Source organism: Apium graveolens, chromosome 4, assembly GCF_009905375.1.
Source record: "Apium graveolens cultivar Ventura chromosome 4, ASM990537v1, whole genome shotgun sequence".
Taxonomy (NCBI): Eukaryota; Viridiplantae; Streptophyta; class Magnoliopsida; order Apiales; family Apiaceae; genus Apium; species Apium graveolens.
Genome location: NC_133650.1, coordinates 311134496 through 311156669, shown reverse-complemented (window position 1 = coordinate 311156669; position 22174 = coordinate 311134496). Strand labels below are relative to the sequence as shown.

General features: G+C 35.8%; 1 protein-coding gene across 25 annotated transcripts; it reads left to right on the top strand.

Moving 5' to 3' along the window:
* Positions 1–3816: 3816 nt before the first annotated feature.
* Positions 3817–14146, top strand: LOC141721756 (uncharacterized). Of its 25 annotated transcripts, XM_074524828.1 has the most exons (7): positions 3822–4037; positions 5896–5974; positions 6124–6669; positions 11618–11688; positions 12275–12289; positions 12396–12495; positions 13748–14146. In XM_074524828.1, the coding sequence occupies exons 3-7, from the start codon at positions 6634–6636 to the stop codon at positions 13922–13924; spliced, it is 399 nt and encodes a 132-aa protein (XP_074380929.1). In that variant the 5' UTR covers positions 3822–4037; positions 5896–5974; positions 6124–6633; the 3' UTR covers positions 13925–14146. The 25 variants fall into 25 exon arrangements, 8 of the variants coding, with proteins under 8 accessions (XP_074380935.1, XP_074380929.1, XP_074380928.1 ...); XR_012574858.1 differs by lacking the exons at positions 5896–5974; positions 6124–6669 and adding an exon at positions 9088–9158 and having other exon boundaries at positions 3817–4037; XR_012574850.1 differs by lacking the exons at positions 5896–5974; positions 12275–12289 and adding an exon at positions 9088–9158 and having other exon boundaries at positions 3817–4037.
* The last annotated feature ends 8028 nt before the right edge of the window (positions 14147–22174 follow it).

Below are 22174 nucleotides of genomic sequence, written 5' to 3'. Positions count from 1 at the left end.
TCTGTTTCTTGCTAAACCAAGAAACTAATCTGCCTCCAAGAAATTGGCAACTTCCACTTGTGCTTTTCCTGTCAATTTTGCATCCTGTAAAATCTGCATCTGAGTAACCTATTAGCTTAAAGTCTGATTCTCTAGGATACCACAATCCCAGATCAGCTATACCCTTAAGGTATTTCAAAATTCTTTTCACAGCTATTAAGTGAGGTTCTCTTGGATCTGCTTGAAATCTTGCACAAAGACAGGTAGCATACATGATATCAGGTCTACTTGCAGTTAGATAGAGTAGTGAGCCAATCATACCTCTGTAATCAGTAATATCTACTGATGTACCAGTATCCTTATCCAATTTTGTTGCAGTGGCCATAAGAGTGGATGCACTTGAACAATCTTGCATCCCAAATTTCTTCAACAAATTTCTGGTGTACTTAGATTGACAAATAAAAGTTCCTTCTTCATTCTGCTTGACTTGAAGGCCCAGAAAATAGCTAAGTTCTCACATCATACTCATTTGATATCTTGACTGCATTAGCTTGGCAAACCTTTTACAAAGTCTGTCATTTATAGAACCAAAAATGATATCATCAACATATATCTGCACCAAAAGTAAGTCATTTCCATGATTGAGATAAAACAGTGTTTTGTCAATAGTCCCTCTGTTAAATCCACTTTTTAGAAGAAACTGAGCTAATGTCTCATACCATGCTCTTGGAGCTTACTTAAGGTCATAAAGTGCTTTGTCAAGTCTATAGACATGATTAGGAAATTTTGAATCTACAAAACCTGGAGGTTGTTCAACATACACTTCTTCTTCCAATTCTCCATTAAGAAAAGCACTTTTTACATCCATTTGAAAGACTGTAAATTTTTTTGTGAGCAGCAGAAGCCAAAAATATCCTTATGGCTTCCAGTCTAGCAACTGGTACAAATGTTTCATCATAATCAATTCCCTCCTGTTGAGAATATCCTTTTGTAACCAGCCTTACTTTATTCCTTGTAATTATGCCATCACTATCAGTTTTGTTTCCGAACACCCACTTTGTACCAACTACAGATCTGTTCTTTGGTCTTGGCACTAGGGTCCAGACTTTATTTCTTTCAAATTAATTTAACTCTTCCTGCATTGCTTGCACCCAATCAGCATCTTGAAGAGCTTCTTCCACTTTCTTTGGTTCAGTCTGAGAAAGAAAAGAGTGATAGAGACATTCATTTGATGTAGCTGTTCTAGTTCTGACACCTGCATCAGGATTTCCAATAATTAAGTCAGGTGTATGTGCTTTTGTCCACTTCCTTGCAGATGGAAGGTTTTCTCTAGAACTGGATGCTCCCCCATGATCCATGCTGTCTTCATCAACCTTTTCTGATGCCCCCCCTGAAATTATGCTCTCTGAGTTGGATCCTTCAAAATTGGAGTTCACAGAATTATCAAAACTTGGCCCATCAGAACTTGATGAATCAGAACTTGAAGAGCCAGTTGTAGGTTTTGATGCTTCTTGAGATGTGGTTGTATCTTCAGTATGCTCCCCATGTACAGGTGCATCTTCCTTTGGCGTAGTCACTATAGATTCAATAACATCAGAGTTTAATCCATCCGAGTTTGCAGTATTAGGATTTAGACTGTCAGGATTTACAGTATCAGAATTTAAAACTTCATTATCAAAAATCTCAGCTGATCATGATCATTGAAATCTTCAAGTCATGTAATCTTCTTATCATCAAAAGAGACATTGATAGATTCCATGACAACCCTTGTTCTTAAATTGTAGACTCTAAAGGCTTTTGTGTAAAGTGGATATCCAACAAAAATTCCTTCATCAGCTTTTAGATCAAATTTGGATAGCTGTTCAGGATGAGTCTTAAAAATAAAATACTTGCATCCAAATACATGAAAATACTTCAGATTTGGCTTCTTTTTCTTCACCATCTCATATGGTGTCTTTCCATGCTTGTTAATGAGTGTTGCATTTTGAGTAAAACAAGCAGTCTAGCCTCTCTTTTTTTCTAGCCGCAGTTCCAAATCATCTATTTTCCTTGCTTTGGTCGTGTTTTTCAATAATACTCCTCCCCGGATAAGGATTTTTATCGTTCAAGATTGTATTTTTGTTTGATAAAATCTTTGTTGGATGAGATTGGTTCCTAATTTATTTGGGTTTTGTTTATTCTCTCCTTGTGAGAGTTTGATGTGTTTTTTGGTATGTTCTGGTGTGATTCGATATTCAGGACGTTAGATCTGCCGGATTTTCGGAGGTTTGATTCAGTGATAAAGATTTATATGGGATTGTAATTACGATCGATAGCTCAAACTGGTTTTGGTGAAGACGATACATGTGTATATATCAATTTTAACAAATCGCTTGATTGTGTCTTCATAAAGACTAAATTAATCAGCGATATGATCTGTTTTATGTTTGTTCGACTCGATTGTTCTTGTAGATGCCGTATGGTTTTTCATTATTGAATTAATTCTGTTTTTTTTCAAAAAAAAGATAATAAAAATAAAATAAACTGAGAATCTGATTTAGTAATAATAGAATGGAATATGATTTAGTAATAATATAATGGAATATTAAAAGTTGTTCGTTAAATCATTCTCGACCTACAGGCCAGCCCCAACAATTTATATCGAGATCGGGGAGTGTTATCCCCACCCCGACCCGTCAACCCGACCCACTCCGTGAACCCACCCCGATCCCATAAAGGAGATTATGGCGATTACCAATTCCCACCCCAAACGGGGAATAGGAATCCCGTGTGTAATCGGGGTTTTCAATATTTTTTATCAAAAAAACTTTAGATATTGTTAATGCTAATTTAATAAAAATAATTTAATAAATAATGATATGCAAATATGTTTTTATTTAAATATATAATATTTTAATTAACAATTCGAATTTAAATATATTTATAATTAAAAATAAATTATATTAGTTAAATCATATTCTACTCCAAATAAATTAATGTATTAGAAATGATTAAAAGATTTATACCGTAAATACATATACCCAACATATTTATTAAAAAGACTTTAGTTTTTATATATATATATATTACTATTTATTCAATAAATATGTTGATCAAAAATCAAGGTCGGCCCGAGGATGCCCTCATTCTCAGGTGTGGTGGTCCTCAATAGGGTGAAAAATGATCCAAAATGTAACTTCCGGAAATAATGGTAAAAAATATCACATCAAAATACTATATCGTGTAATATTTAGGTAAAATGCCCAAAACACTACATCGTGTAGATTTATAAACTTTTTACTTCTTTTTTTAAAAAATTTAAAATGTGCAAAACGTCTGTATCAAGTAGTATTTTGGTCCATTTAGCGTTTTACACATATTATTTATTTATAAAAATATTTTTAAACCCAAATAAGAAATTGTTGAATTCTAAAAAAATAAATTATTTAATTTAGAATTCATTATTAAATTATTTAGTTTTAATTTTAAATATTTTTAAAACCCAAAAGTGGATTATTCAACTCTAAAATTTTAAAAATTGTTAAATTAAATGTATCTTTTATTCAATTTTTCAATATTTTTAAAACACAAAAGGGAACTATTGAACCCTATAAAATTAAAATTTATTAAATTAGAGTACATCATTAAATTTAAAAAATTTAATTTAAAAATAAATATTAAAACCGTAATATTAAATAATATTTTCAAACCTCAAAATGAGACGCCATACCAAGCAAAAAATAATTAAAAAAATAAATCATAAACTATGGCAACACTACATGGTCTTGGGTTATTTATAATAAAAAAAAAGAGTTTTTACCCCTTTTTCAAAAAAGTGATATTTTGAAAAAAAAAGAATTAGTGAGATGGCTACATTTTGGTTGATTTCTCAGTTCTCACTTCTCAGACAAAAAGAGAGTTGTAGTGTAAACAAAAATCCAGTATTTGGGCTTATTATCTACAAGCAGTTTGTAGTCTTTTCCTTCTCGTCTCTCGTGAATTCCTCCGGTTAAGTTGAATAGGCGGCCTCTTTGGTTATCATAGATGAAGATGAAAACCGGTGATCTGCCTTGTTTTGGGTACGTACGTCCCCCCCTCACTTTCTCCTTTCATTTTTTTCTACCATATCAAATACATGGATTGTCAGCACTGAAGAAGACTATGCTGTATGAATTTATACCCTTTAATTTGCACTTCTATATGTACTTATTGGTTATTTAGAGCATCTCCGATAGGGGTTGCCAAGGAAGTTGTCGCATATTAAACAAAGGCTGTATAGGCCATTCAAGTGAGAAACTAGATTATTTTCACATGTCTTGAAACAAATTTGATAATGACCTTATCTAAACCTAATAGCTCATACACTACTTGATAATTACTTTCATTCAACACCGGTAGGAAATTATTGAGCGAGTTATTGTGCCATTCATATCATTTTTAAATGCTTTTATTCTAGTGTTGTAATCTTTTTATATGATTATGATCTCCCGTTTGTTGTAGAATTTTAGAATTATTATAACATGTTTAGTGATAATTATATTTTTTAGATATAATTGTATAATATTTGACATCTAATATAATTGTTTAAACAAGTTGATTTAATTTTTTGAACAAATCATATTATGTTAAATAAATGTAATAAAAATAAATCATAAATATTATGATAATTAAATTTTGTTCATTTAGTTTTTTTAAACCATTCGGGTAATACTATGATTCGGATATACCAAATGACTTATTTAGTTTTCATTTTAATGATTCCGATATTTGATTCGTTTAGAACTTTTATTGTTTTAGGAAAATTAATTCAGATTTGCCAAATGAACCCTGATTTGATTACAATAATCAATCCGTATTTATAAGAATCCTAACAATATTCCCTAATATGAATAGAACTCTAAAAGATTGATATTTTTAATTTAATAAATCATTATTAATATAATTAAATAATTCTAGAATTCTTCTAGCAGCTTTCTATTATCAACCCATGCAATGTCATAAGGCTGAAGATGAGGCTCCACCTTTGAACCCAACCGTTGAACTACATCACTAGATACCACATTCGCACAAATACCAGTGCCAACGATCACAGAGAAAATTTTACCAAAACATGTAGCTCTATTCTGAAATATGAATATCCGTTGACGTTCATGTGCTCGGACAAGTTTGGTGTTGTTGCAAAGGGTGATGAATGTAAAGCTCCAAGACAATTTTTCAACTCATCACTCTTTGTTTTCGTTATAACCATTTGGAGGGCATTCTTCTTCCTTTTCAACAATTGTTGCTCTTTTCCCTAGGTTTGGCGTTCTTGGAGGACACTCAAAATAATTATGACATGTCCCGTTGCAGTTTAAGCATTTAAGATCCTTTTAAGGCTGAGCTTTGTTGATTTTGTTATACGAATTCTGGGGCGGTGGCGAAACTCGTTTCTGAATAACACTAAACGGGCCACTGAATGGGCCAGGCGGCTTATAACTCGAGACAAGATTTTCCCTGAAATTACTAAACAACTCTTTTTCAATTTATTGAGCAGTTTGCATTATATCAGTAAGAGAGTTATAAAGATTGCCAAACATACATGCTAACTAAGCTACTTTCATCAAGATTGAAATCTAAACGAGTGGAAAAGTGATAAAACTTACTAGTATAATCAGCCACAGAAGATCATCTTGTCTCAATTGGATGAACCTGATATAATTTTGTTGCATGTCGTTAGCCGGCAAAAAATGATGTGGGAAGCTTTCTTCTCGTTCGACAACAATATTTCTCCTCTAGCAACACGATGATTGTTCCCACCACATGCGAGTTGTACCTCGTAGTTTAGCCTCACCAAAATAAGTTTTTCCTGAATCACTCATGTTGTGCCAATGAAAGAAACTTTCCTTACTATGTATCCAATTAAGGAAAACATCTCACGAGTATCTCCATTAAATTCAGGAACCTCTAACTTGATCCAAAGGCTCATTTGTGGGAATCCTTTGTTGTTTAGGCGGCTCTTTTTCTCATTCACGACCAAGTAATTGATTCATATTATTCTTCATGACTTTCCTTGCCTAATCATAGTACTAATATGCTCTTTTAACTCATCGGTTGAGAGTTTAAACTTTGCATTCTTCTTCTATTATTCTTGAATATGTTCTTTGAGTATTGCATTAACTTCTGCAGCTTTCAAAATTTACTACCTTAATGCAAACACTCTCGGCTAAATGAGAATACAAACAAGAGATATGCTATTTGGCGAGGGAAGCGCTGCTAGGTCACGGTAGCGAGAACTGTATGTAGCCCTTATCTTAGGCGAAAATCTTAGGCAAAAACTGAAAGAGCTAGAGGTATAGTAACTGAGGAGAAGACCAAGACCATCAGGGTAAAAAGAGGCACCAAGTTCGCAGATCTATGGTTTTCATATAGGCAGGAATGTCAAAATGAGGCCAGGGCTACGGTGTTGAAATAAGTGGGCTGGAACAGAGATCAGATGGAGATTTATTGTATACGTTTGCCAAGTGTTTGATGTAAATTCTGAGAGAAAATAATAGGGTAAAGATTTAATGGGTGATGTAGGCTGATTCACCGGTGTAGTATGATGTGTGAGGAACAATGCTTTTGATGGTTGCTGGTGGCTATTTGTTATAGAAATATAAGTATGATGCTGAACTCGAAGGCTCAAATTTCAAACCCATGAACAATGTCTTCAAACGCAACATCAAAAGAACAGTATGTTTTGATTCTATATTGTCAACGCCTAAATATTCAATATGTTCCACTATGATGACGTTCTCCTTCAAAACTTCCTTCTTTAAGTTTAGACGCCTCCTCTACCTCTACCTTCTTAATGTTAAAATCCTAAAAAATGTCTTCACTGCCTCTTCTCTTGTTATGTTAAAATACTGCATCTTAGGAGGTTTAACTATTTGATTTTCTTTAACCATTACATGTTCAATATGTGATTTTATATCCTTCTGGTGTCTACTATTTCTAGGTTCTCTTGGCACTTTTTCTCCACCCCATTTACTACAAAGTCATCAACTATAGCAAGTCTACTCTTAAGATCCCCCTAAATTCTAGAGGCGGTTACCGTCATATCATCAAGAACATGTATGGCTTTTTTCAAGATGAATAGTAACGTGAATAGTCTCGGTGAATAGTGCTGATGAACAACTTTTTTTTGCAAAACCCTTGATCTCTCACCAATTAAGTAATCGATGTAAAAAGCTAACCTCTTGATACCACTTTGATGTAGGACAACAATAAAAATAAGAAAATTGGTAGAATACTAACAACATTTGCTTACATTGCACCTGCCAGTGATGCTATTGCTGTCGTGTTGATGCAACTACCATTTTCATTCCCTCTGTTCAACTAGTACCATTTGTTTAAGTTGTCATTAAATATGTTTTCCTGAAATCTTGATTTATGACATGCATATATCAAATTTACAAATAAACAAAATTTATTTTTGATTGCAATTTTTCCGTTTCTCAGACCGATAAAATTATCATACATCTCAATTTAAAGATATTCGAATAAATTGTACTACATATGTATGCGATCATTTTCTTGGAACAGAGCGGGTTTTATAGTATATGTCTTTCCTGATTATTCAAATCTTTCACTATTTTTTTTATATTCTGGTATAATTGGTAATTGTGATTGCTATCAAAATAGTTGTTAATTTTGTTTTAATAAAATAGTTGTTATGGGTCTAGAATAAACAATTTTATATCCTCTTCCCCCAACCCCTTTTCACAGGCTGTTAGATGACCATTACAGCTTTACAGGTAAAGTAGTAATGATTACGAACTTACGGAGAACCTTGAACCTTCGTATCACTCTGTTTCCATTGTTTGATTTATTATAGCATTTTAATATTAGTATAACTAAGCAATGGATGTCAGCAATATGATTACAAAATTCTTGCCGCAATTTACTTTAAACATTATCTCTTTGATAGTTGTATGTGTGTTTTGTCGGGGAAACAGTGCACCTAATGAGATGTCAAGTTTGTAGGGATTGTCAAGAGCAAATAATCTCACTAGCAATGAACATGCACTACAGTTATATGAGCCCATATAGTTTACGTACCACATAATTCTAATTTTCTATTATGTGGCGAGTGGCAACTTTTACATCATAAGTTATCGAATAATGTGTTTTTGTTTAGTGGGTTGCTGAAAGTCATTCTATTGACGTAAAGGGTAATTATGGTGTAAGCATTATTGTATCCTTTTTCTTTAAGTTGGAAACTTGACCTCCCATAAATGGAGTAAGAGAGATACGCTTCACCAAGTGTCATTTGGTATTAACATATTTACCCTCTCATTCTATGAATAGATCCATGAATGCTTGTTACCTATTGCTTAATAAAATATTAGATTAGTATAGTTTTATTTGTATTGTGCCTGACCGTTATGTGTACTACATTAAACTTCTTATTACCCTATGACTACTGCCAAATGAACTTTTGGGAATTATATTTCCTGGAGGAATTTTTTTGAACAAACTTTATGTTTTTACATAAGAAATTACTTCAAAGTTTGTTCTAAATGGCTTTTGTCGTCACCGCTCTATTAACTGCCGCCATGTACTGTATGATTAATTAAAGTGATATCTTTGCACGATTAAAATTCTGATATTAGAATTTTGACTAGATGAATTTAATTTCTTGGTAGCTAATTGGATGGCAGTATGTCTGATGTTTATGCACATTGGTGCGTATGCCTCATTTTTTTCTCCAACTGCATATGCCTCATTTTTACACAAGTTGGTATTTTTTGCCGTGTTCGGCGCAAGTGGTAGCATCTAGAATGTAATCAACACAGCACCTACCATCTTCTTGTTTGCATTGATTGAAGTAGCTGTTCAACAGCTTGTAATCCTTGGAGTAGGAAAGCTTTCATTAGGCTTTACAGGATGTTTGATGAGTTTTACAGCATTATAGGTAAAGTATTAATGATTAGGAACTCATGGAGAACTTTGAACGTTGTTATCAATTTGCTTGTTTGACTGAGCTGTGGATGTCAGCAATATGATTATGACATTCTTGCCGCATTTTTATTTAATCATTAAATCTTTGATAGTTATTTTTGTATATCAGAAAAGCAGTGCACCTAATGAGATGTCAACTTTATCTAGGGAATATCAAGAGCAAATAACTTCACCAGCAATGGACATGCACACCGGCTATATGAGCTCATAATATTTAGGTAGCACATTTTCTTAATTTTCTATTAGCCAACGACTTTCATATCATTTTTTGTTTTTATTTCAGCGTGATGGGTTTTAAAAGTCATTATATAGGCACAAGGTATTTTTCTTGTAGGCATTGGCATAACCTTTTGTTTTATGTTTTAAAACTCAATCTCCCATTTCGGGAGTGGGAGAGATACCACTAGACCAAGAGGAATTTGGTTTGAGCATATTTACCCTCTCATTGCATGAACAGATCCATTTAAGCTTGTTGCCTGAATCAATAAAATCAGAAAAGTTTTTTCTGTACCTGACCATTATGTTTACATTTAATTTTTTTTATTACCCTATGACTTATGCCTTCACAACCTTCATGTTTTTACAATGAAAACTTCTAAATTTGTTCGAAATGGCTTTTGTCGTCACCCCATTATTTAACTGCTGCTATCTACCTGATGATTGAATTAGATTTTTCTGCTAGATTAAATTTGTGAAATTAGAATTCTTGCTGGAGGAAGTTATTTCTGTAGCTAATTTGATGGCATTTTTTCTGGTGTTTTTGCATGCTGGTTCATATGCCTCACTTGTACATTAGGAAAAATAATTTGTGGTACGTGTAAGTGGAAGAATCTGGAATGTCATGAACGCAGCACCTAGCATCTTCGTGTTTGCTTTTGTTAAAGTAACTGATCAACAACTTGTAATCCTTGAATTAGGAAAGCTCTTCTGATTGGACCAAAAAACTATTGCTTGTGATTCTCGCAACCTAAGTTACTCCGACTCTTCTGTTTAGATTTCCGTACCCGTGTCGGTCACTTGGACACTCGGACACGACACTTATTCCCTGTCGGATCCTTTGACTGAAACATGGACACTTTGACCAATTTATTGAGCAAATATTAGTCACACTTAATATTCAAAATAAATATGTAAGAAGAATGAAAGAAGCTATAATGAGATAAAAGTTGAGGATCCCAAATTCTTAAAGTCCTTTAGAAAATTAACTTTAATCTAAGTTATGTTGTTACTTTATTCTTAGATGTCTGACTTAACATACTTGTTTATTAGTAAAATATGCTGTGTCCCCGTACCCGTGTCCAAAAATAGGACAGTGTCCCCGTGTCCCCAATTTTTAGACTTCTAAAGTCCGACACTTGGATATTTGTCATGTCCGACACTCCGTACCCGAGTTTGTCCGTACCCGAGTCAGAGTAACATAGCTCGCAACTTTGTGGCCTACAAATTTTGCTTACATTGCACCTGTGATGCTATTGTTGCAGTGTTGATGCAGGTACTGTTTTTTATTTCCTTTGTTCAACTAGTACCATTTGTTGGAGTTTTTAATAAAAATGTTCTCAAGAAATCTTTATTCTGACATGCATACATCAACTTTGCAAATTAGCAAAAGTTATTCCTGGTTGCAATTTTTCTACTCAACAGACTGATGAAATTTTTATACATCTCAATTTAAATTTTGCTAATGAATTGCACTAAATACACCAGATATCATTTTATTAGAATGGAGGGATTATTATATATTATGTGTCTTTCCCTTATTGTTCAAACCTTTTACTTAATATGAATTTTTAGACTTCTGACATAAATGCAATTGTGTTTGTCTTTCAATACATTTGTTCATAGTATTTGAAAAAAATAGTTGTTATAGGTCTAATAATAAACAATCTATATTCTCTTCCCCGCTAACCTCTTTCCACGGGCTGTTAGATGACGTTACAGCTTTACAGTTACACGTTAAGTATTAATGATTAGGAACTTGGAGAGATTCTTGAACGTTTATCAATTTGTTTCCATTATTTGATTAATTAATCACATTCTTTGAATTTGAAATTAGTATGACTAAAAGCTGGATGTCAGCAATATGATTTTGACATTCTTGCGGCAGTTTACTTTGATCATTATCTTTTTAATAGTTATCTGTAAATAATTATGCACCTAATGAGATGTCAACTTTATTACTGACATAAGCTAATACTTTCACTAGCAATGAACATGCACACTAGCTATGTGAGCTCATAATGTTTATGTAGCACATTATTTTAATTTTTTATTTGGCGACGACTTTCATATCTTTCATTATTTGTTTTTGTTTTAGTGTGATGAGTTGTTCACAGTCAATCTTTAGCATAACCTTTTTCTTAGGTTTGAATACTCGACCTTCCATAAAGGGAGCGAGAGATATATCGCTAGACCAATAGGAATTTGGTATTAGCATATTGATATTACCCTCTCATTCTATGAATACAGGATGTTTGATGAGTTTTACAGCATTATAGGTAAAGTATTAATGATTAGGAACTCATGGAGAACTTTGAACGTTGTTATCAATTTGCTTGTTTGACTGAGCTGATATGATTATGACATTGTTGCCGCATTTTTATTTAATCATTAAATCTTTGGTAGTTATTTTTGTATATCAGAAAAGCAGTGCACCTAATGAGATGTCAACTTTATCTAGGGACTATCAAGAGCAAAAAACTTCACCAGCAATGGACATGCACAACAGCTATATGAGCTCATAATATTTAGGTAGCACATTGTCTTAATTTTCTATTAGCCAACGACTTTCATATCATTTTTTTTGTTTTTGTTTCAGCGTGATGGGTTTTAAAAGTCATTATATAGGCACAAGGTATTTTTGTTGTAGGCATTATCATATCCTTTTGTTTTATGTTTTAAAACTCAACCTCCCGTTTCGGGAGCGGGAGAGATACCACTAGACCAAGAGGTATTTGGTTTGAGCATATTTACCCTCTCATTCCATGAACAGATCCATTTAAGCTTGCTGCCTGAATCAATAAAATCAGAAAAGTTTTTTCTGTACCTGACCATTATGTTTACATTTAATTTTTGTATTACCCTATGACTTATGCCTTCACAACCTTCATGTTTTTACAATGAAAATTACTTCTAACTTTGTTCGAAATGGCTTTTGTCGTCGCCCCATTATTTAACTGCTACTATCTACCTAATGATTGAATTAAATGATTTCTCTGCTAGATTAAATTTCTAAAATTAGAATTCTTGCTGGAGGAAGTTATTTTTGTAGCTAAATTTGATGGCATTTTTTCTGGTATTTTTGCATGCTGGTTCATATGTCTCACTGGTGCATTAGGAAGAATAATATTTGGTACATGTAAGTGGAAGAATCTGGAATGTCATGAACGCAGCACCTAGCATCTTCGTGTTTGCTTTTGTTAAAGTAACTGATCAACAGCTTTTAATCCTTGAATTAGGAAAGCTCTTCTAATGGACCAAAAAACTATTGCTTGTGATTCTCGCAACTTTGTGTCCTACAAATTTGCTTACATTGCACCTGTGATGCTGTTGATGCAGGTACTGTTTTTTATTTCCTTTGTTCAACTATTACCATTTGTTTGTTCAATAAACATGTTCTCAAGAAATCTTTATTCTGACATGCATACATCAACTTTGCAAATTAGCAAAATTTATTCCTGGTTGCAATTTTTCTGCTCAACGGACTGATAAAATTTATATACATCTCAATTTAAATTTTGCTAATGAATTGCACTAAATACACCAGAGATCATTTTATTAGAATGGAGGGATTATTATATATTATGTGTCTTTCCCTGATTGTTCAAACCTTTTACTTAATTTGGTTTTTTAGACTACTGACATAAATGCAATTGTGTATTTCTATCAATACATTTGTTCATACTATTTGAAAAAAATAGTTGTTATAGGTCTAATAATAAACAATCTATATTCTCTTCCCCACTAACCTCTTTCCACAGGCTGTTAGATGACGTTACAGCCTTACAGTTATACGTTAAGTATTAATGATTAGGAACTTGGAGAGATTCCTGAATGTTTATCAATTTGTTTCCATTATTTGATTTATTAATCACATTCTTTGAATTAAAATTAGTATGACTAAAAGCTGGATGTCAGCAATATGATTTTGACATTCTTGCGGCAGTTTACTCTGATCATTATCTTTTTAATAGTTATCTGTATATTATTTATGCACCTAATGAGATGTCAACTTTATTACTGACATAAGCTAATACTTTTACTGGCAATGAACATGCACACTAGCTATGTGAGCTCAGAATGTTTATGTAGCACATTATTTTATTTTTTTATTTGGCGACGACTTTCATATCTTTCATTATTTGTTTTTGTTTTAGTGTGATGAGTTGTTCACAGTCATTCTTTAGCATATCCTTTTTCTTAGGTTTGAATACTCGACCTTTCATTAAGGGAGCGATGCTAGACCAAGAGGCATTTGGTATTAGCATATTGATATTACCCTCTCATTCTATGAATACATCCATCAAAGCTTGCAACTCATTGCTAATGATCAGAAAAGTTTTATTTTTACTGTACCATTCTGTGTACATTAAACTTTTATCACTCTGTGACTTATACTGAAAGAACGTTTAGGAATTCTATTTCTTGGATGATTTTTCTGTACAAACTTCCGTGCCAGAGTAAAATTCTGAGATTAGTTCTGACATTAGAATCTTGACTGGATTAAGTTTAAACATATGAAATTAATTAGATTGCATTTTGTTTGTTGTTAATGCACATTGATTCATAAGCCTCATTTGTTCACAAGTAGGTTTTTTTGGCTGTGGTTGGTGCGTGTGGTAGCATCTGGAATGTCATCAACACAGCACCTAGCATCTCTGTCTGCATTTATTCAAGTATGTTCATCTGGAATGTCATCAACACAGCACCTAGCATCTTCGTCTGCATTTATTCAAGTATGTTCAAGAACTTGTTGTCGCTGGATTAAGAAAGTACTTCAGGTTGGACCTACAACTATTACTGTCGGCATCCAACGCTAAAAGCGTTGGCTCTGCAACAGAATGCAGAATGGCTCCAAAAGGGTAGGGATCTTTAGTTGTCCCAGAAGTTCTGGTTGGAATCTTTGGAGTTTTTGGTACTACATGTAAATGATGAAACAATATGTATAATATTTCGCTTGGATAATTTTATGATATGTATTATATTAAGATTTTCAAGGGGGTCCAGGATTTATGTTCTGCGGGAAGAGGGGGGGGGGATAAATTATTGTGAACATATACAATCGAAGAACTCAAACAACATAGTAGCTTAGAGTCTATGGAATGCAGTTTGTACTGTACTACGTAAAATGTACTTCATTGTGTAGTGTACTTAACTTTTTAAACTAGAGGTCAACTGTCTGTACTGGTATTGTAAGCCTTTGCAATTTCTGTACTACATTCGGATATCTTTTTACCTAGTACTTTTTACTATACAGATTTATCCTGTGAATTATGATTTTTCTGTAATAAAATATGCTGCTTCATGTGCAGTTAGAGATGCACAAAAGGCCCGGCGGGTCGGGTTTTTCGGGTTTTGACTTTCACCGGCCGGCCCCGGCTTTCCGAAAATGTCAGAACCCGTTTGGGCCCTCGAGGCGGGCCTAATCGGGCTTTTTTCGAGCCTGGTCGGGCCGGGTTTTTTTCTAATTTAAATCGGATCGAGTATTATTAGAGATTCCGAAGAATGCAGATGTTAGCAACTAGATTATCGTAAAAATGTATTAGTTTACATGTAATATTTTATGAAAATATTATTTCGTTGAAAACATTTAAATTCGGCAAAAAATAAACATGTTTATAGAATAATACGTTTTATCATTGTTATGATAACAATGATATCCAAATATATACAGCGTACTTATTATATATTCTTTCATTATTTATGCAACGAAGTATATAAATAATATTACTAATCACAAATATGTAAATATATATGTGTTTAAAGTATTATTTATATTTATAATAAATGTGAATTTATAAATATATAAGAAAATATATTAGAATAATCATATTATAACCGGGTTTTTTCGGGCTTTTAACCGGACTGGGCCGGGCCGGGCTTTGCCTAAAAATATAGGGCCCGTCAAGGCCCGAAGCCCGGGCCGGGCTTTAACCGGGACAGGCTTGACCGGGCTAGACTTGACCGGGTTTTGACCGAATCGGGCGGGCCCTTTTATGCATCTCTATGTGCAGTTATGTGGTCACTGATTTTATGGGCCTGTTTGGTAGTGGTGAGCAGCTTTTGTCAATCCGGTCGATCCAATTTATAAGTAGAATTTATAACTTATAAGTTATAAGTTGATATTAGTAAGTCAATAACAATTTATCAGGGGTGTTTGTTGATCGAATTTATAATTTGAATTTATAACTTATAAACTGATAAGTTGAATGTTAACAAAGATTTACTTTTTCTCAACTTATTTTGACTTTTTGATTTTTTTTATTAAATTTAGTTTAAAAAAATATGTTTTAAAATATTAATTCAATTTAAAATTCATGAATTAAGATAATTATATTTAAAAATTATTTATTTTAGTTCATTTAAATTAAAAAATCTGACTTATAAGTAAAATTATCTAAACATTTATATAACTTATAAATAATTACCACTTATGAGTCATTTATTCAATTTAAGTTATAAGTTACTTATTTTAAGATTTCCCAAATGGGCATTATATAATTTTTTCCTGAACCATTTTTGTTTCATGATATCACATATAGAAAAACAATTATAACCCTTTAAATTTTTGAATGTCATGTTTAATTTATTAATTCTTTCTAACAAAAATAAATTATAAATATTTAAGATTTAATTGCCTATTTAGGAGACTTATTTGAGTGTATAGTATATTTTGATGGAAGAGTTGTAATCTTTTAAATAAATTATTTAATTACAACAATACCTCACATGCAGGGATTGAGGCGGGGGTGGCCGGCGAGTGCGGCCGCCATCCCAAACTCCGATATAATCGTGAAATTAGTATTAAAATTTATGAAAAAATTTTATATATTTATATTTTTAGTAGTAAAAAAAATTATTTTTAATTTTAGCCCCCTCAAAACTATATAAATTTTATGAATATAGTACTAAAATTAATGATGTTTACAATAATTATGAATTTAGATATACGAATTCAAGCATATTATCTACATCAAAGTTGTTAAAAAATATTATTTATTAATTTATTTAATATATAAAAAATAAAAAATATATATTAGTTATTCAGAAAAAAATTCAGCCACCCCAATCACCGATTTCTGGCTCGGTCCTTGCTCACATGAATTCATGTAAAAAAAAACTAACCAATCATTCTAAGTTATGACGTACTTGGGAGTATCAAGCCAATATATAACTACACTAAATTATCCGAAGATTAAAATTCCCGAGAACAAACATAATCTACGGGTAAGTCCAATGTTTAATGTAAAGTGGTTACAAGTTGTTGACGGAGGAATCTGGTAACAACAAAGATTGAGGTTTCTCGCCGGAACTAAGATCTGTGACGGTGGTTCTTTGCCGGAAACTTAAGCGGTGTGTGATTGATTGTGGTTGTTTTAGGCTGAGATTGATCAGAGTAAGTGGTGGCTCTCTTATCAGCTCTCAACTTCTTACCCTCTCAATGTGCCTACGTACCCTTTATATAGGGATCAAGCCTGACGTAGTTCTCGCAGAACAAGAAGTCTGATGGGTTTAGACTTCTTATTCCTAAGTCCAGTAGAAACCCATCCAATATCCGTCTTCCGCTAGCTTTAGGAATGTCCAACTATGAGGCCCAACCGCGAAGGCCCAAGACTCGTCCGTAATCACAGGACTTCACGGATAATGCATCTCCCTGCGCAAGGATAACACTCCGCTACAGCTATCTCCCTTGATTTACGAACGCAGGTATAGCCACGGTTCACCCCAAGTGCCAGACGCGTCCCTGTCCCCCGAATGAGGATAACCCACCAGATAGCAGGACAGGTGATCCCAAGCTCTTGGGTGCAAAGTGCAGGATGACTCCAAAGTTCTCCAACGAGGACACCCGTTAAATACAAGAACAGAGTTCCCAAAGCACACACCAAAGTTAACCCCGCATCCCCAATGAGGACACTCGTTGAATACAGGAGGAGACCTTCAATCATCAGGCATACCCCTGGAGGCCTTCAAGCTTTTCACGGACATCCCCCCCCTCCTTTACCGTCTCAAGGAGGGAATTCTTCAAAGAGTACCTGCAACAAATACGTTAGTGAAAATAATCCTCCATCGCTCTTCCCCATGCAAGCTCTGCCCTAAACTCATCAAAAGTATATAGACCAAAACAGGACGCGTCCTACCCTTTGGGCGCGTCTTAACCTTCATAAATCCAACCCTGCTTCCTCATCAATCATTCCTCATAACATGTAAAGCCACAGGATGCGTCCTAGTGGGGACAAGCGCGTCCTACCTCTTTCCTTACCACGATCATATTTGCCAGGTAATATTCCTAATGCTGACGCGTCAACCAAATGTGGGCGCGTCCATATCCAAACTTGCTACTACCAAAATATAAGGCACAAACTTAAATATACGCGCGTCCTATGTGTTAGGACGCGTCCTATCCTTCCATAACGCAATATCGGGTTTGACCGTATGTAATCCGTATTTGACCCGAATCAACTCAATGCCAAATTTCGGATATAACAACTACCCCCCAAATTCCACTTGCAGTTAAAAATAAAATTGGAATTTTTATCCTACAATCCAAGCAATGAAATTTGGTTCACAGGACGCGTCTAAAGCAGATGACGCGTCTTGCCTTTGCTCTGTACTCGCAACATACAGCTGTCCTCCACGTCAGCTATATCTTCCCCTATAAATACCCAGAGGCGTAACCGTCACTTTCATCCTTCATCTTCTCAGAAAACCACCATCACCGTCGCCTCTAAACTTTGAGCTCGAAACCCCGGCGATTTAGCCGGCCATTTCCTGATTTCTTTAGCTCAACCCACTCCTCAACTCAAAAGGTACACAAATCTCCTCTTACTTCTTTATTTGGCCAAATACATTGGTTTGAATAAGCAAGAAACCGTTCGTATACTTCATGTTCATATCAACTGCTCTTCATGTTCGTTTGTATGTATATATGTATGTATAGGCAAATATAACATGTTTAGCTTCCCTGATCTCGCAACTACATGTTTCTAGGATTTTATCATATTTCCCCCAAATTGTTAACAGTCAATTAATATTCCTCCGCATCATAACCACGTAGGACGCGTCTTCCAGTCAAGGCACGTCTTATTTTCCTTTTTTAAAGGCATATGTTTTAAGTCGTTTTAACTAAAGGTCATATAAGGGCAACACCCTACTAGGACGCGTGTTGATAGTGAATTTCATACGATAGGTTCTTAGGACGCGTCCTCAAATATCACTAGCATCTTCCTTATGGTTCATTCATCCACCATCTTTTTTTTTTTTGGACGCATCCTCAAATGTTTATTCCTTATTTTGTAGCCGGAGGGCGCATCTTCTTCCTCACCATTTCACCTGTTTAAGGCTCTCAACAAACGTATTGGAATCTATTCCCCACACCTGATCTCTTTTAAACCCAACTTTCCCGAAATCCACAGGACGAATTCCTTCCTTAGAGCAGAAAGACGCGTCTTTGGTTCCCTTAAATCAAAAAACTCAATAATGTCTGATTCCAGCTCCGATTCAATGGACCATGTTCCCATAAACACAAGAATGGAAAAAAGGGAGTTAAAAGGCAAAGAACCCCAGTTCTCCATACCAGGGCAGCCATCGAAGATTGGACGGACGACGAAATTATGCCTACTACAAGCCAAAAGCCCAGAGGAACATCTGTTTCAGATATGGACGCGTCAAATACACAGGACACGTCAACTTCTCAGGACGCGACTCATTCTGGGGACGCGTCCCCTCACAGCGTAAGTGAGTTCGAAAGAAGGGTTCCTGACCCTGAGACATACCCCGTATCTCCTCAGAAGTCTGATTCTCCCCTAGAGCATTGGGAACCTTCAGATGTAGAAGTAGATTGTAACTGGACCAGGTTTTGTACCCTAACTGAAACAGAGAAAAATGCCAGAAGGAAGAGAGAAGGTAAGCTGGCATGCGTAGCCCTTGATTCTACTGCGACTGACCTGGAAATCCAGTGGCACATGAAATACTATGACATGGAAGGCATCTGGGCGCGCCCTCTTCGGACCATGAGACCACACATCTTCAACATCGGGAACCAAAGGATCCCCAGAATGGTGCTTACACCGAAATTGATTTCTTTAGGCGTGAGCGCGCCCTTGCACCCATACATTAAGAAGATCCTGAAGTGGTGTGACGTTGCTCCGATCCAACTGTCTCCAAACTCATACAAACTGGCTTGGGCTTTGTACATGATGTACCACAACCTCAGACTAGGCGCGCCCTCTATGAAGGAATTCAGCTTCTTTTTCAGCATAAGAAAATCAATCCCTGGTTATCACTTCTTCGTTGTCAACAAGTGGCTGAACAACAAGGGATTTAATGAGGGCAAGATCAGCCATGAAAGGGATTGGAAAGAACCCTTCTTCTATATCTATGACGTCAAGAGATCCCATGTACGTTTCAACCTAGAACCAAGTAAGTGACTCGCAAAACATGTTTTCATACACTGGACGCGTCCTCTTGAAATGGCGCGTCCTCCCTTTTTCTTTAACAAGTTCTTACTATCCTTTATCTCTAGACAAAAGAGTCCAGAAGGAACTATCAGGGAAAAGGAAAAAGAGGGCAGACAAGGTACTCCAGTATGCAGAGAAACATTTTAACCTCAAGGACATGATTACAGAAGACAACCTCAAACTAGTGGGCGCGCTATCATCCCGGGTTGGCTCTATCTGCAAGTTCCGTGAATTTCATAACGGCAAACCCGTTCTTACAACCTCGGAAAAAACCAGGGGCCTTAGTGCCGCGGAGGTGATCGAAATCGATATTAGTAAGTAATTCGACTTAGAACAAGGTAAGTTTAAGTGAGGGAGGACGCGTCATAAATGTTGGGCGCGTCCACAGCTACACGAGTATCTCCCCATTCAAAAGTATTAACTTACATAAGTTTTACAGATGCACACATACGCGTTTTCGAGTTGGGCACGTCTCGCTCACAAGACGCGTCCTGTTTTTTTTTATTATTTAGGATTTGTACTATATACCTATGACTTATGATTTTCCCATAACTCATCATAGCTCCCCATTTGAAAAATGTCAACCTTCATAAAAATCAAAAATATTTCACGCACATACATCTGCTAAGGGCGCGTCCTGCCTGTTTTATATTCCCACGGCTTATGTTTTTCCATAATCTGTCATAGCTAATGTCCCTAGGCAGGGCGCGCTATATGTACAGGGCGCGTCATTCATTGCATGACACACTTATGCATTACTCATGTCTTTCACTTTCCTTGTTATATCTTTACACACTTATTTTGATTGCCATCTTTTCATGCATGTAGCATCATAATATGGACGCGTCTTACTCTCAAGACGCGTCTTCTGGTACATAACTAATCACTTTTCATGTTTATATCGCAGATATGGCCTCTCTTCCCAAAGGATTCGCAATTGGGGCCTCCAAAAAGCTAAGGGCCAAAAAACTGCCCCCTACAAAGGTTGATCCAAAGGCAAAAACCCCACCTCCTGTTGCAACTCCTTCTCCTCCGCCAAAGATAATCGACACTACCGTGTTTGACATTCCCGAGAAGGTGGATGACGCGCCCTCGAAGCGTCAAAAAGTAGTTCCTGATGACCAGTCTTTTGTTCTCAGATACCTGGGCGCGTCCTCTGTTGGGGATTTCACAGAGGATGAAGTCAGAGGTTGGACTTTTAGAATAGAGCAGCAAACAGAGGAGGCCATTGTGAGGGCTGCAGCTGAGCTTCACCTACATGCCAGGCAGAGTGTTAATATGGCCGCCAGGCTCAGGGCGCGTCTTGCTGCTACAGACACTGCAAAGAGCCAGGCCGAAGATAAAGTTAAATCTCTGGAGAGATACATTACCCTGCTTGTTGCAGAAAAAGATGCTGAGATCAAACGTCTGGAGGGGGAGAGGACGCGTCTGGAGACGGAAAAAGCTGTGTTGGAAGGCAATGTCTCCTCCATAGAGAAGCAAATGGACAGTGTCATTGCACTGAATTCCACTATGCAGCTGGAGCTTGACACCCTAAATGATGATAGGCTGCATGGATGGACAGAGGAAAAGAAGCTAGTTTACCAACACGGCTTCCAGGCTGGGTTTGAAGAATGGTGCTCTGGGTTCATTGCCAACGACCCAGAGTATACATTCTCAAAGTTTGATGCAGATACCCAGATATGGGTAAATGATTTCAGGGTCAGGGCCGCGGACTCCATCAAGAACAAGAGGATTTTTCTGGGCTTAGAGGAAGAGGACGCGTCCCCTGATCCTGCTCCACTTCAGACTCAGCCTCCCCCTGCAGAAGACCAAGACAAGCCACAGGACGCGCCTCCTACTTAGGACGCGTCCTTTATCTTCTATGTACTTGAACTATTTTAAGGGTGCGGGCCCCTTGAAGCCTTGCAAGTTGTAGTATCCATGTTTGAACTTCATTTGTCTGCACTTTTTTATAAAAACCTCTTCGCCTTATCTATGCATATTTTTACTTAGCATCCTATTTTGCCATTCACATGGACGCGTCCTAGTCTTAGGACACGTCTATTTTGACTATCACCAGTTAAGCAAGTAACCATCCTGGGCGCGTCCTCCTTGACTGGACGCGTCTTTTATTTATTTAATGAATATTTTTGTTTGCAAAACATACGAGAATAGCATCATGTTATACCTGTGTATTTAATCAAGGCACAAGGCTCAAGTGGGCGCGTCCTATGGTTTTGACGCGCCTCACCTTTGATCCAAAATACATCATCCTTCAAGCAGGACGCGTCCTTAACAAGGACTTTTTCTTTTTCAATTATGTTGTCAATATTACAGTAACATTCAGTCTAAAGGAGTATCAACCAAGATAACTTGGGCGCATCCTTGAAAATAGTACATTTTATTTGAGTTTCATTGTTCCTTTTGACAACCACTACTTCAGTTATCATTCATATAAAACCCTAGCTTAGGGCGCGCCCTACGTTTAGGACGCGTCATGTAACCAAGAAAACTGAGCAAATATCCTTTTGGAAAGTTTCAAAATTTTATTTATAATGCGCTCTGGTGTCAAAAGTGCA